Consider the following 17348-nt stretch of genomic DNA (forward strand, 5'->3'; position numbering starts at 1 on the left):
GAGTGTAAAGAATCATCAGGCATCTCGAATTGCTTCAGATCATGCAGTAAGTATACAAATCATTACCACCTTTGAGCCAGCTAAAGTAAGTAAGTGTATTGGGAAATGGTTTCTATGAATGAAGCTATACAAAATAAGATAATGTCTGCATTATGTAACACATAAATTAGCTGAAAATTGAACCAATTTATGTTGCCTGATAATCTTCCCCACTTTCTTTCTTCCCTTTATGAATGTAGGACAGAATATCCTGTAGCAAAGTTATCCCTCACTATGTAGCTATTAACACAATTTTTATTTTATGGAAAGACCTGGTAATGATAAATGTAGGCTAAAAATATACAGCAGTTTCACTTATGAGAAATTTGTAGCAAGAGGTGTGCTGAACTAAGGAACACCAACAGGAAATTTGAGATATTTCTCTTACCTCTGTTTCTGTACAGTGTGAATGTCCTGATGTATCTACAGGAAAAAATGAGAAGTTATTTTCAGATGGTTTAAAGCAAAAGATAACAGTCAGCTCAAAACTAAACTCTTATTTAAGTCCCTTAATACCACACTGACACGAGACCTTGCTATATCCAGTACAGATCCATTTGAACTGTTTAAAAAGTGCATTTCTAATCTGCTGATTGAAGTCCATTTCAATCAAGGAAAAACAATTTAAAAATAATCAGCAGTTAATGTGGTATGTAAAAAGTTATGGTGCTGTTTTCAGTAACTAAATTAGCCACTTCTCTGGCTTCCATCATGGTAACATGGGAGTGCCTATTCTTGTTCCACTGAAATGTGTGATCAATAAAAGCAATATACCCATTTATGCATCACATATTTAATAACAAAAACAATTTGCTTATTTTAAGCCTTCTTCACAGTGCCTATTTTTATAAACATGAAGCTTCAATGCACTTGACATTATCATTACATGTATGCGACTTAATTGTGTAAGCAGCAGCATACAGCTATAGACAGATAAGAAAAAAAATCTGTTTTCTCATGCTCTAAGCCATATATCTAAACCCCAAAATGCATTCATAAGAAAACACCAATCATTTTATTCATATCATTACTTGAGGGTAATAAATATCAATACAAGCATGATACATAAGTTCAAGCACAGACAGGTAATTAAAGTAGATCTGGTTGTTCTTCATAACATCCTTGTAAGCCTCTCATCAAGTTTTCCAACATTTTAGTAATCTAATGCTATTTTTTTATTTTGCCTGATTTGTGATAATTTAAATAATGATCAATAAATCCAAAATTCCAGCCCCCTTTTTTTTTTTTGGTGAAATGTGGCAACCACACAACCAAATTGTAATTCATGACCCTGAAGTTCAGCAAAATTAGAAGAATTAGATATAACCTTTTCCAACTTTCCCTATTTCCTTTATTCAGGCAGCCAGAAACACTAACTAGGACTCCTCCTATGATCATACTGTATATTGAAAACACACATTACTGATGTCAAGTTAATGCCACAAAGCATGCTCAGGGACTCTATAACTGGTTGTAGTTAAGAACACTCTCTCTTTCTATAAACATGAAACAAAGCATGTTAATATATGTCATTATTCCTCCCTTCTCCCCCTTAACAACTAGATTCAAGAAGGAAAATGGAAAGGGAGAAAAAAACCACTCTATTTCTGTTTGTTTTCTTTTAAGATTAATATTGTTAGTCAAGCTCAGCAAGTTACCCTTCGTAGATGCATGACAGCAACAGAATCCATCCATATGATAGGAGGGAAAAGCAGCTCTTAAGAATCTTTCTTTCTTTGAGGACATGTCATTTGGACTCAGGCCCAGGGTCTTTGGTGGCTTTCCTCCAACTTCAAGCAGAATGGACTCAACTGATCTTAAGGAATCCAGATGAATTAAACTCTTAACACATGATGGACTATTGTACAGGGAATTTACTACATGTGCTCCTTTTTGCTGTAGTAAACATACTCAAATAGGACCACAAATCATGAAGAAGTTGCCAGCTTCTGCAGAATGTCTCACAGCAGGAAGAAACCTCTACAAGGTCCCCATCACAGAGTTTTCCTTAATTTGTTCCACTGGGGAGGGAGGTGATGGGATTTGCTCCTCTGCACAAACAGGGATTCCACTTCCAGAATCACTGATTTCAGGGGATCTGGAGAACATCAGGGTCACTCAGGCAGAGAGGCAGTGTGCCTCCACACTGACTCTGTAGACCCCTGGCATTTCCTAACTTCTGAATGCTTGACTTTGCAACCTTAATAATTTTATTTTAACCTATGTCAATGGGCTCACAGCTATTTGCAACAGGGGAATGGTGAGACTCAGGGATCTTTAGTTCCATTCCAGGCTCTGGACAGGAGTGTTCTCTAGTGGGTACTGACTCTTCTGCCCATTCCTCTCAAGCGTGAGCCCTTCTGTCCCATTTACTAGCACTGTTGTTCAGTCTTTAGAGACTCTGCCATTTAGTTCACCAGCATTCCCCATAGAAAGTGGATGAGAAATGTTGAAAACATATTGGCAAAGTTGCAAGGACCAGAGCTGCACAGAAGACTTAGAGTATTATTTAGCGTATTTCTTGCCAAGATGGGAGAAAGAACACGCAGCTCAGCCAACTAATTAGCATCATATCATCACACAGACGAGATCAAGCTGACTTGATGTGTGAAATTTAAATGGCATACAAAACTGCCTGGGTACTAAGAAGATTCAACAGACATTCAGATAAAATCTATTTTTATTATTTGTTAAACATACCCTTAATGGGTATGAGACAGCTTGTTTGCAAAAATGAAAGTCATTCACCTTCACCTTGAACTGTAGCCAACATAAACTGAATGCTTTGCTCTGTTTTCCTATATTAGCAGGCAGAACTCAAAAGTGTCTTTTAAAGACTACTTTTAAATTTTTTAAGACATTATGATTCCAATTGAATCACGGAGGACATATATATACACACACATACATATTATATATATATATTATACACACACACACACACACACATTTTTGATGTTCATGTAAGATGTACATGACTGTTACATTTAATAAATAAGGCACAGTCACTAAAAATTTTAAATAAAATTTAAGTATTTTCTTAAACAGCTGAGTTTATTGATAATGCTGTTCCAAAAACATTAGGAGGTATTTCTCCGAAGCCCAATTAATAAATATCTCCAACAAATGTTCACCCCAAACGTTAGGATACATGTTTTACAAAAAGTAATTTCTGAAGGAAAAGGACCTAGGGGTGACAGTGGACGAGAAGCTGGATGTGAGCCAGCAGTGTGCCCTTATTGCCAAGAAGGCCAATGGCATTTTGGGATGTATAAGTAGGGGCATAGCGAGCAGATCGAGGGACGTGATCGTTCCCCTCTATTCGACATTGGTGAGGCCTCATCTGGAGTACTGTGTCCAGTTTTGGGCCCCACACTACAAGAAGGATGTGGATAAATTGGAGAGAGTCCAGCGAAGGGCAACAAAAATGATTAGGGGTCTGGAACACATGAGTTATGAGGAGAGGCTGAGGGAACTGGGATTGTTTAGTCTGCAGAAGAGAAGAATGAGGGGGGATTTGATAGCTGCTTTCAACTACCTGAGAGGTAGTTCCAGAGAGGATGGTTCTAGACTATTCTCAGTGGTGGAAGAGGACAAGCCAAGGAGTAATGGTCTCAAGTTGCAGTGGGGGAGGTTCAGATTGGATATTAGGAAAAACTTTTTCACTAGAAGGGTGGTGAAACACTGGAATGCGTTGCCTAGGGAGGTGGTGGAATCTCCTTCCTTAGAAGTTTTTAAGGTCAGGCTTGACAAAGCCCTGTCTGGGATGATTTAATTGGGTATGGGTCCTGCTTTTGAGCAGGGGGTTGGACTAGATGACCTCCTGAGGTCCCTTCCAACCCTGATATTCTATGATTCTAAGTGTATAAGCATGCAATAATATACAGAAATCCACCAGAACTTCCAGTCAGCAAAAAACTGGGCACAAGTTGAAATGACTCTCCAATGCTCAAACACATCGGCTCTCTAAAACTACTTAGTAGACAGTTTCAACTACTGTGAGCACAAAAGACACATTCACGATTACATTTTAAAGCAATGTTCAGGTCCTAAGGGGGCAAACTTGATATGTACAGACCTAGCCAAAACTTCAATTACAGTTCAGGTGCATCAACAGAAGCCCAAAGGTGTACAGACTGTAAAAATGAAAGATTCTCTAGTTCATCTCAGATATATAGTCTCAAGACACACCTTCATTTATCCTACATGCTGCCCCCTCAAAAGGAAGCACACGTGAATTTTAGAAGATTTCCTTACTTCACATATGCTGCCACCACTACTTAGATTTATCATCACTTTTAAAGGCAGAATAGAGTTCCTTCCATTTCTCTATGGTCTGTTTTTAAGGTAACTAAACTGGAGGATGGATCAAGTTAGGTTATTTATCCCCTTCATTTGGAAATGCTCCAACTGGGCAACAAAACAAAAGGCATATTTCATAGAATCATAGGACTGGAAGGGACCTCAAAAGGTCATCTAGTCCAGGCCCCTGCACTCATGGCAGGACTAAGTATTATCCAGACCATCCCTTACAGGTGTTTGTCTAACCTGCTCTTAAAAATCTTCAACGATGGAGATTCCACAACCGCCTCAGGCAATTAATTCCAGTGCTTAACACCCTGACTGTTAAGAAGTTTTTTCTAATGTCCAACCTAACCTGCCCTTGGTGTAATTTAAGCCCATTCGTACCAGTACTTCATTTTACCACCTCATACGCAATTTCTGCCACATGTACTTAAAAATTAAGAACAGACACCAACATGTTTCTGTAAAGCTGCATAACATTTCAGATCTAACTACAATTATGCACAGGATCACAGAAATTGCCACAGTGGATAGACTTGTCCCCAAATAATTTCTGTTACCCTTCTCTGAGTCCTCTCTATTTCTGCAATATTTCTTTGACCATGTCGCCTCTCTCTTTGCATCTTTTTACTGACTCCCCATTCTCTGTCACATAAAACACAAGCTACTTGTCTTTACTTTCCAAGCCATTAATGATCTATCCACACTCTACCTATCATCTCTAATTCACTATTGAGAGGTCAATTCCCAACGCCAATCAGCCCATGATGCCAGCCTCCATCACGCATTTGTTACATGTTCAAACAAGCACCTTCATGCTTTCTCCCATGCCACTCCTCATGCTGGGTTAAAGGAAGTTGTATGAATCATATCCATATCTGTGGGAATTGCTGAGCACCCTCAACTCCCAAACGAAGATCAGTGTTACACAGAACTGAGTCTTATATTCTTTCATCACAAACTCCCATTTGTAACAAACCTCCACCCCGCCCCACCCCACCACACCTGCACCAACAAAAACGTCACTTCCCCTTCAACGGGGAAGGAACAATAATTGCTGCCATGACAACAAACAGGCAATGCTCTATTTCTTTACCACAAAGAAAATCTAGACTTGTTTTATCATTACTACAAAACAAACTAATTTCATATTTGTTATATAATATAATTTAACATGTTGCTACTGAAGATATGCAGATTGAATCTGAAGCTTTTATTTTCATATTTGTGAGGAGGAACGTATCAGCACAGACGAGAACTGAATTTTATGCTTACAAAAATTATAAACAGTGGACACGAGTGGTACAGTACATTAGCACATTTACATTTCACTGTGTACCACACAACATCAGATAACAGTTTATGTTTCAGCTGACTATGCTCAGGAGATGCTGAGTACAACTAATTAGGCTCATATCCTGCATGTGTAGCAAATATCATACCCTATATAATCTGTACAAATTTAAACTGATCAAGAGACTAACAAAAATAAATTGCTTCCTGGAGGTATTTATTAGGAAGTCGGAGCCAATCTGTATTCAGTTCTCTTTGGGATATTCTCTGATGGGCTAAAGACAGATGACTATCCATAAGGGTGATCTTTCACACAGATTTCACTGTATGAGGATGCAGTGCTAACTTCTCCATAATCCAGATGAAAATATCTATTCTTCAAACCTACACGAAACTAAAAAATTCCCCCAAGTATCATCTACTGCTCATGACTATAAATGACAAGAGAGAAGTGGACAAAATCTTTTATAACAGAATTTACCTATGACCCCAAATCTACCTACTCCCAGCTGTCAAATTGCCACCCACATATTGTCTCCCCTTTCTGATTCAGAGACAACATGAATGAACTAAAATCAGATTAATAAAGACTTTAAAAAGAAAAGGAAATAGATATTTTAACCACAGAATAAAAACTACAGTGTTCAAAAGTATATTCATCATTTTAAAAATTAAAAAGGAGGGGATATCGTGACTGTTTAGAAGCACTTGCTATTAATGTTGCTTTTAATAAAATAGACATATTTTAACTAAGAGACTTGTAGAACTGTTACTGTTGAGGAGCAAGGGGAAATATGATTGTGCTCTTCCGCATTTCATTTACTCATGTATTAACCAACAGAACAGCTTTCACTATTCCTGAAAGTGAAAAGGACCTGAATACGAGTTACATTTTGTTTGGCCAGAATTGCAGAATCTGGACTATAGTTGTGTGATGCTATCAAGACACCTACAACACTGACGAAGACAGAATTTAATCAGTCAGTCTAGTTCATGTGATCATTCCTCACTTCCATTCTCCCCTCCCAAGTACGTTTGCAGCGTTCACATTGGAACCCATACAGGATATCACTAACAACTACAACCCATAGTCAATGTGGACCATATCCTGAAAGAATTTTTTCCCAAACAATCCCCCAACCTCATCATCAGAAGCGCTCAACAGACCAGGACCCACCAACTCAAAGTGGCAACAGACCCTGCCGTGACAACAGATGCAAAACCTGAAGACATACCTCCACTGCTACAATGATCAGTACCCTCTCTCCACAGCACACCTTTCAAGATCCATGGGTACTACACATGCCTATTACAACATGTGGTGTACCTCATCCAGCGCACTAAATTCCCCAACAACAACTATGAGAGTGAAACCAGACAATCATGCTCTCAAATGAACTCGCACAGAAAAATGATAAAAGACAAAAACACTTGATCACCCGTAGGCAAACACTCTTCACAAAACGATCACTTCATATCTGACCTCTCAGCCCTCATCCTCAGAGGAAACATGCACAACACCCTCAAAAGATGAGCCTGGGATCTTAAACTCATAACTTTGCTAGACACTAAAAATCATGGGTTTAGGCCTGGTCTACACTAGAAAATTTGATCAATTTAACTACGTCAGTAAGGAGCGTCAAAAATCCACATGCCTGAGTGGCATTGTTAAGATGACCTAAATCCCTGTACACACAGCACTGAGGTCAACGGAAGAATTCTTCTGTTGACCTAACTACCACCTCTCAGGTAGGTGGATTGCCCCTACACCAGCAGGAGAACCCCTCCCATCGGTCTGAAGGGGTAAAACAAATGATTATTTTCATATTTGATCTCTTTAAGTGACACACCTAATACAAGATAGAAGTTGGTCCAATAAAAGATTATCTCGCCCACCTTGTCTCTCTAATATCCTGGGATTGACATGGATACAACTACACTGCATACACCTAATATAATGCCTTTTTTAAATGAGCCCAATTTATCAGTAGTCCATACTTCCTTACAGAACAATTTCTAGGCCACTCCAGGGGCTAACAGTTCACGTTTCAAAAAGTTCCTCAGTAATTAATACCTGATGTGATTTTAGAAAACCTCTAACACACACAAAATAATTACTGCAAGTGAGGCAACTCTATGTCTAGCAACACATCTGAAACTCATTTTGGGGGCAACATTCATTTGCCAGTTAAGTACTATGCCTGCTTTCTTACAGTGTAAAATAAGTGTATACCTAGAGTAGATAATCATATTCAGAAAGGATCAGCGTGGGGAAAAAAAGTATTCTGCAATCAATAAGGTGGAACCAGCAGAGCATATAGCATGATGTGCAATGAACTGCCTAACATGCAAGTCTGTGATTAACAGGTGAGAGTAACTCAGTAACATTCTAGTGGAGAGATTAAGGTAAAAGTCAAGAAAAATCTACCTTCAGTGTTTCTCAGGTACCACTCAAGATTTTTTTTTTTTAAATAAGACACTCCAGTGATATTAAGTGCTGGCTGAAGATGACCTCTGATTAATTAAATACAAAGGGAAAAATACATATTTAGTCTAACTAATTAACAATTTCTCATTAATTTTTGCCCTCATTCTCCATGGCCACCATCTCCCATTACCACCAATAGGGCTGAAACCCAGTTTGTCCTCACTGAAGTTGGCTGCCGTTTCCTTCCCATTCTGCATGTGGGAGTGAGGCGGTCCCATAGTAAAGATGGGAAACAATTCCTAATGTTTCTAGTATGGCTGAAGCCAGGCTGCCCTCAGGTAAGATGGCCACACCAGGTAGTCTGAATGTGCAGAGGCCAGAGAGAAGGAAGAGGAGTGCTGAGGAATTTGGTAGTCAGGGAACAGACTCAGTATTATTATCCCCAAGTGTTTAGAAACCGTGAGTCAGGCCCCAAAATATAGTGAAATTTTAGAAATATACTTGGTTTGCCTTTGATTTTTGAGGCTTTAGGGTGCACACTGGTCACATTTTCAAGCTTCTCTCTGAAACATTAAGGACAGGAAATTTCTTTTTTTAAATTGAAGTTGAGATTGTATGTAATCACTTGATCCCAGGAGCTGGAGCATTAAGAACACCAAATATTGCGAGACTTTTGATAGAACTGTGGGAGCTGGTAACACCAAGACTTGAGAATGTTGCAGGGAAATGTGGAGAGGTAGGAAAAGAGACTACCGGTGCCAGGCAATATCGGGAAGTGCAGGAACAAGGAGAGGAATAAAAATGAAATGGGGAGACAGACAAATATGGAGGGAGCAAGAGGGAGTCTAGGATGTGGCAGCAGATACAGGGCCAGAAGGTAAACTAGAAGGGGATTAGGAATGTGAAGTCTGAGAGAAGACATTTATTGGGAGAGAAATCCTAATTCCACTGAAGTCAGTGGGAGTTCTGCCATTGTCTTCAACGGAGCCAGGATTTCACCAAGGCTATTTACCACCATCCTAATTTGATAATCCTGCAGCATATACTGGTATTTATCTTTCTTGTCAATTCATTACTTTTTTCCAGTCTCACAGTCTTTTTCTCCTCTTGTGCCTCTATTTTAAAAGTTTATCATCTTAGTAATGCAATTTTTTGTTTGCTCTCTACCTTGGCTTTAGTTTTTGCATACTCTTAATTGCACTGGATATCTGTCTAGCTTCTGTTCCTTTGAAATATGTTGTGATAATATTCAACATATCACTCTCAATTATATTTTAATTATCTATATTTGCCAATAAAACTAACCTGAGACTGTATTTGAAGTTGTACATTATTTATTAAGTATTATAAAAGTATTTTATAAGCATTTCTAAGGCATCAATCGCCCTGCAGTAACTCATGAATTCATCTAAAAGTAAAAGAGGAATGTCCCCCCATCCCAGTTCTTGGACCACAAAATAAAAGAAAGTCTTCTTGTGCTATGTTCCCAAACTTGTAGGATTAATCCTTCATAATTTATGTCCAGGGTGTTAGATATCTTCCATTCCCCTCATCATGTCACGTCTCCATTACTGCAACATCCTTTTCTCTGGCCTTGACAAATGCCATCTTGCTCCCCTTATATTCATTCATAATGCTACTGCAAAGATCATTTTCCTTGCCCCTCATTTTGACCATGTCACCCCTCTCTTTGCATCTCTCCACTGGTTCCCCCTTCTCTATTACCTCAAATATTAGCTACCTGTCTTCATTTTCAAGGCCCTCCACAATCAATCCTCACTCTAGCTATCATCTCTCATTCAGAACGAGATGTCACCTCCACCTGACCCACAATGCAAGCCACCACCACCCATTTGTTAAGTTTTCAAACAAGCCCCTTCATGCTTTCTCACAGGATTCTCCTCACACTTGGGAGGAGCTCCCTGTAAACCTCCACAGAAAGCCCTGCTTATCCTCCTTTAATACTCAACATTTCTGTCATGCCTATAACCAACTTGACTGCTGGTTAGCCTGCTTACTACCCTGCTGACCAATATGGTCTCTAGTTTCCTGGTACTTCCCCATCTGTCTGTAACCGTCTGGAATCTCTTGTTTATACTTCAATTGTGAGCTTTTGGAGCAGGGACTTAGATATCTGCTCAGGACTAATTTTTAAACCCAACCGAGACTTGAACCAGACCCAAGCCCATCCAACCCAACCCTTCCCTCAGAAACTGAGTCAGTCCTGCCACTACCTCCTGCCCTTGGGGGTCAGTGCAGCAGTGGCTGCGTCCTCTGCTCCAGCCGCAGCCTCCTGAAGGACCAAGCCGACCCCATGGGCAGGAGGAGGAGAGCCAACCCGAGTACAAGAGGGTCAGATTGTTTTCCAACTCAAACCCATACTCTTAGTCAGGTCCCCCTGGTCTCGGATTGAGCAACAGGACTCTACAGGGACAGTACTGTTGCTCTTTTTTTATATATTGCTTAGCACAATGGGGTCCTGATCCAGGACTAGGGCTCTTACGTGCCACAGTAATTCAAGTAACATATAATAACTATTCCATAAGAACATAAGAATGGCTATGCTGGGTCAGACCAAAGGTCCATCCAGCCCAGTATCCTGTCTTCCGACAGTGGCCAATGCCAGGTGCCACAGAGGGAATGAACAGAATGGGTAATCACCAAATGATCCATCCCATGTCCCCGATTCCCAGCTTCTGGCAAACAAAGATCTAGGGACACCAATTTGGCTTTTCTTGTCTCAGAAATTTTATCTCATCATTGTTCCCTTTGATATGGCATTCTATCGCAAAATCCTATTAACTTACCCTTATTATCTTTAAGTCATGATGAACCTATAATGTCTGAATCCTACAATTCTGCCAATATTTCCTAGAGCAGCAGGTTACTTCCCTTTATTTAAGGCTATTCCTTGCTTTTATATTTTCCTTTGATCTTGCCTAAAATCTCAGTTGTTCATTACTTATTCCACATTCCCTCATTGATTTGTCAGCCCACCACATTTTGGTTATATTCCCTTCTGTGTGTACTTCAAGGTCACCCTCTATTTTTGTCAGGCTTCTTGCATAAGTAATGTGTAGACACATTACAAGGTGTCTTTTGGCAATATACTTCTTCCTTACCATGAAGTTTTTTTGTCCTTTGCTTATGTGTCATCTCCCTCTCAGGTCTTGTCTACACTAGAGTTTGTAGCCATCAATGTAGGGGCACTGGTGTGAACTCTCAGTGCACAGGACACATCCATGTAAACCATGATTAGAATTAATGGGGTTTACTGGTAGAGCCACACTAATGGCAAAAGCCAGTGTAATAAGGCCCAAGGTTCATGGTACCTCTTTCTCAGCTTAACACAAGAAGTGGACAGGAAGAAATATTAACTGTTTTTCTCTTCCTTTCTAGTGACTAGTGTCTGTTCCACTTCCACCCTACCCCATTAGTTGATATAAAATTATGCCTGCCATTCTTATCTTTCCACTCTGTCAATGTACTGAGGACTACAAGTAACTATGAGGCTTTAGGATACCAAACTTTACTATCTTTAAATAGCAGTATGTTACATTTCTGGATATGTTAAAATAAAAACTCAAAGTCAGGATAATTAAACATTAATTGAAGCTTATAAGGAGTACTTTCAAATATTAAAAGCAACAAATTTTAAAACCAAAACAGGGAATTCATGGCTATTCTGATGCATTTGTCACAGTTCAGAGCAACTGTGCCTCTACTCCCCCTCTATGGTTCCACAAGGGCACCCCATCTTGGCTTCCAGCTTCCCAGCCATCACTTCTCTTGGATGGACACCAGCATCTCTCCCTCTTCTTGGAGATGTTCCTTCCTTGCCTGACCAGTTCCCTGCCTTCTCTGGGTTATTTCCAGCAAAAGACAGTCTTCCTAAGCAGGCATGCTTCGCTTCTCTCCTCAGAGACGGTATACAATATAATTGCCTCAGTTATAAGTTACCACACAGTTCTTTCTAAATAAGCATATTTTACTCTTAAGGTAAAAGCAATACACAGAAAAGACATTAAAAATATAAAAGGACCTGCACACATGCTAATAAGCTTACCAGAGATCACCCCTGTAACTCCAGCATGGGCTCTGGTAGTTGAGCTGTCCTTCAAAACCCCACACACAGATGTTCTTGTCATTTCGAGTTCATAACACCCTTTTGCCCAGAACAGTAACCACACATGAATCTGTGAATCATTCATTTATCCTGTTAGGTTCTTTGAAGAGAACCTGAATATGTAATCAGCAAGACAACAAGTCTCTGCTCAACTCTACAGCTTCAAATGGATAGATTTCAGGTGTTTAATTTGCATTTCCTTTATACCAATATTTTCCAGGAAATCTACTTCATACGTATTTTCTCAAAAAGTCCTTTGAAGTTCCTAATATCTCCCAAAGATTGCATTAATCCTCTCCTCCTCCTAAAGAAGTTCCATACAATCCCACAACAGTACATAAACATTTTCATTTTTAACGTAGTGGACTCCTAAAATACTTAAGCTTAATTCAGTGAAGTTTAACTTAATTCAAGAAGATTTGTCCAAAATATTGCAGGAAATTGCCATCTGTCACACCATTTTCTTTCAAAGGGTCAATAATACTAGAAGTATAATGCCTTTATATATATTTTCCTTTCTTTAAAAATAACCTGCACATACTTTTCTAAACAATGTTTTCTGAAAGACGGAAGGGCAAGAAGCATTTCTTGCCATGTATGAACTAGATCTGAAGTTAATAGGCCCCATATACTCCTTTCCAATATAGAGGCACACAAAGGGTGCAAGAAGGGCATGAAAGGCCCTACACAACTGACAGAACAGCAGAAACCATTTCTCTACAGTGTGCTGTACCCATACCCTGGGAATCCATGAAAACCACTCTGTAGTCAACACTCTGCAAATCTTTTTGGGGTAGAGGCAAGGAGCACACATGCTCTGTGCTCCCATCAACTAGTGGAAGATTTCAAGGATCAAACGTGCATTATAATTAATGCTGGTCAAACAAGCAGTAAGTCTCCACTTTGCCTTCTATCCATGGGCATGTGAGGTGGAGGATAGTGGAAAAGAACAGCCACTGACATCACCGTTCTCTGGGAAGCCACACACTGAGTAGAGAAAGGGAAGGGAGCACTGTGGATGTGCCAGCCCTCATGATTGACAGCTGGAGACTTGCCTTGTGAGATTTTCAAATCACTGCTTGCTCCCTCCACAATTCCTCAAAGCCATCCCTCCTCTTTAGAAGCTCAATCCAATCCCCACTGAAGTTAACAGAAACCTATATAGTGACTTTATACTGGTATGGGATCTGACCCTAAGGGAGCATGTAAAGGAACCTGAGATTTCTGAGTATATTTTTCCATCCCAAAGATTTATCGTATGTAAGGAACATGTAAGCTGGAGCTTTTAATAACTAAAATTTGGCAGATCACTTAGAGCAACAACCTTTTTTCTGAGAAGTAACCTTATATTTGTTCAACTCTAACACTGCTGAATACATTGCCCAGGGTTTAATATCAGTTTTTATAGTCATGTAACTGTCACCTCAACTATATGCTTGAGGTTTAAATAATATATAAGAAATGCTGATTCACAATAGCATTTCTATAATGAAACCACATCTCTACACCAAAATGTTCTGACTCAGTGTTTCTCAATCACCAGTCCATGAACTGTTGCTGGTCCCTGAGATCTCCCTGACACAGTTTAGGAAGGCAGCAAGCCAGTCCCTGGTACCAGAAAGATTGAGAAACACTGATCTAACTTATACAGAGGTTTTGTTTTTATCTGCTCTGCCGTTTTATCAAGTGTTGCTGTAAATTATTTTTTCATAAAACATAAGTAACGAAGGACAAGCCGTTTGAGTTAAACGTATTTTGCACCTTCCTTGGTTTCTGCAATTTTATATAAGAACACACATATCTGTAGTATTTACATACCAGACAGAGTAATTATGATTCACACTAAGGTGATCATAGTGGATTCAGCACTTTATGTCTGCTAGATTAATGTATTTATACTTATTACATTTTTAATGTTTATTTCTTTCCCATCTTCAGCTCTAGCAAAATGATGAGATTTGCAATATACTCTGAAGACAGTCAGGTACTTTACAGGCATCTCTAAAGCAAATTCTGTAATACTGCTTTATCTCTGAATTTGCTGTTCCATTAGCATACGCTATACTGACAGGCATGACTGATCACATCCTCCTTCACAGTCCTAAACAAAGCCTGAATGTTCACTACACCAAGATACCATTCTCGGGGAACTCCTTTATTTGCCCATACACACAGGATTCCATTGTATACAAAAACAGCAACCAACATCCCATATTTGCTTCTTTTGAGAAATTAAACCTGTACAATAAAAACCTAGAATCAAATATGCTTCTGCGTATTACGACAGAAAACTAAAGCTTGGTGCAAGAGACTAGCTTTTGAGCTCCACATGCCCTGAACAAATAAAGATGAGTAGGATGGACTCGCACCTAAATTCAGAATATCTTCGCTTTTATTCATTAGAAATTTAATAGAAAAAAATATTTTGATGTTTAAAAATGTAGGATCCTAATCATTAACATAATGCACAGATAACTAAAACAAAATATTTAAGAATCGTTTTCTCTTTTACGTACCTCATAGATCCCAACTTCAGGGTTATTTCTTCTGTACAGACTGATGACATTACAGGCATACACCGATCTTTATGGTATGTAACCCTGGGCCTGATCCAAAACCAATTTAAGTCGGTGGAAAGGCTACAATTCATTTCACTGAACTTTGGATCAGACCCTTTATGCTCATCCAAACTAATTGTGATGCCATCAATTTCTGCAGGAAGAACAGAACAAGGCTGTGTTTCTTTGTTTTATATGCTAAGTCTAGTCAGTTTCATTTTAAAAAACTATTTATTTCTAAATTCAAAAATAGCTGTGTATTCCCCTGATGATGTAAGGCAGGGTTTGAAAAATCCACTTGCAGGAAGCTGTTCTGGAAAAATGCCATCAATTTCTGCAGAATCTGTTTTTTAATTTAAATAGTAATTAATTTCTAGCTCTTATGTTTGTGGAGATAGCTTTGGTTTAATCTTCCAAACACAAACTAATGCATTATGCTGTCTTCCTGAGTCTTAAGACAGCTCTAGTGCCTGTGCTACTGCTCATTGCTTCCAAAGCCACAGCAAAATAAAACTATGATTCTTGTTAATTTTCATTGCTACTAACCAGAAGATTGCGAGTAGCAATTAAAAGCTAGAATCAGGTTGATAACATGCTATTGCTGCTTGAGAAAGCCATAGGCCAGAACCATTACACCTACCCACTGCATAAGAGGACCTGAAGACAGAGGCTGAGAGAATAGTACTAAAGAACACACACCCTCAAAACACCTTGGCAGAATCCAAAAAGCTGAGGAAGATATATATTTTGCAAAACCACTCCCAAAAAATTACAGCTGTCAGGAGGATGTAGGATGGGAGGGAGGAACAGAGAACATTGATCCCTTTCAGCAGTCATGGATGGTGTTGAGTGGAGGATTCAAATTTATCAGATACCTACCAGCTGGAGGCTGGTACAAAAGATGGAGCCAGTGAGCAGGGTCTAGGGACAGCTCCATGGTAGAAATCCCAGCACCTTCCCTTTATCCAGTATATGGGGAGGAGGAAGCATTGCCCCTTGGCCACCTCCTCCACCCAATCTTTTATATCAATCTTTGGTTTGGTCCTCTGGCTCTTAGGTGTATAGTAAGATTTTCAAGACCTAAACATGAGTAGGTAACGTGAATAGATGTGTGAGGGTGACACACAAAATATAGGGAGAAGGCAGGGAATAAAATGTAGGAAAAGTGAGAAAATTATATAAGTGGTTGGAAGGAAAAACGGAAAAGAAAAAAAACTAGGCCTTGTCTATACTAGGATTTAAAGTATGATATTAGCTAAGCAATACATTTTAGAAGTCTAGTGTAGACAAGGCACACTACATTTAACATGAGCTAAACTGGGCAAGTTAAAGCCTAGTGAGGACCCTGAGCTTTGCATCACGCTTTAATCCTTGCCTAGACAGGGCCTTACTGAAGACAACTAAGAAAAAGATATACCATGATCTGTTATAAGAAAGAAAACAGGAAGTGGAGTGAAGCCAGGAAAGGAAAGGAGGTATAAACAAAAACAAGAGATGTAGTAAGTTAATACATACTCTGAAAAAAGCCTGTTGCTGATTGAAAATGTTAGAAGTAAAATGTGCTTCTGCAGTATACAACTCTCTTCCTGTGTCCCTGCAACATGCAGGGCTGGTTGTGGAAGTTTTGTCCCACTGGTTAGTAGGAGTTGTGTAAATTCTTCAATTGATGTAACATCAGACTTTTTTTTTTTTAATTTAAAAAGCATTCCAGATCAATTTTAAATTGGAATTTTCATTATACGTATCTCAGTATCACCACAAGATTATGGCTTATTTTTCACCCTATGTATTTTGATATTTTTATGCACCCTCACTAGTTCCAGACAGGATTACTGTAATTCTCTGCCACTGTTTGTCCAGAAGACATCTTTTAAAAGACTTCATTAATTCATAATGCCAGATTAGTATTCATGTTCTAAATGCTTAATTTATATTACCCCATTTTGAATACTTTATATAATAATCTTTTGTTTCATATCAATTTTCAAATCTTGATTCCTATTAAGGAATTCCGCTGACATTTACTCTTATCATGATGTGGACTTCTCTGATGAAATTATCTGTGAGATCTGCTTCACTTTTATATCCTTCATACTGATGGGTTTAGATTTCATACAGAAATCAATCTATGTTTACATAAAAAAGAGCTTATAGGCTTTTTCACGTATGAATATGAGCTTTGAAACTCCATGGACTGAAAATTTTTGACAGCAACTGAAAATACATTTTTTCTATAAACTTTAAAATACCTGGTTGTGTGTGTTATGTCTCTAGCAGATATAGATTGTTTTGCTATTTGGCTAAGGTTAGCATACCTATCTATAACATCAATCTATTTCTGGTAAGTGTTCTAAGATGCTGATCTGTTTTCAAAAATGTTTTAGGAGAGGTAATATAATCAGAGACATTTAAAAGGTACATCTTATAAATACTTATAATATGGTATTATTTTACTCAAACACTAAAATATATATTATACATTATAATTATACTCCATTATAAAATATTGCACATACATATTATATATGTGTGTGCCATAAATTTTAAATATAAATATATATATATATATTTCATATTTATATATTATATTATATATATA

The 17348-nt window shown here is 38.6% G+C and overlaps 1 protein-coding gene across 1 annotated transcript in view; it reads right to left on the minus strand.

Moving 5' to 3' along the window:
• Positions 1–17348, minus strand: part of SPIRE1 (spire type actin nucleation factor 1) — a 173642-nt gene that overhangs the window by 154698 nt on the left and 1596 nt on the right. Inside the window, 1 exon segment of the mRNA XM_073331647.1 lies at positions 428–462. Coding sequence (XP_073187748.1) covers positions 428–462 — 35 coding nt within the window.

The sequence above is a fragment of the Lepidochelys kempii genome, chromosome 2, assembly GCF_965140265.1.
Source record: "Lepidochelys kempii isolate rLepKem1 chromosome 2, rLepKem1.hap2, whole genome shotgun sequence".
Lineage (NCBI taxonomy): Eukaryota > Metazoa > Chordata > Testudines > Cheloniidae > Lepidochelys > Lepidochelys kempii.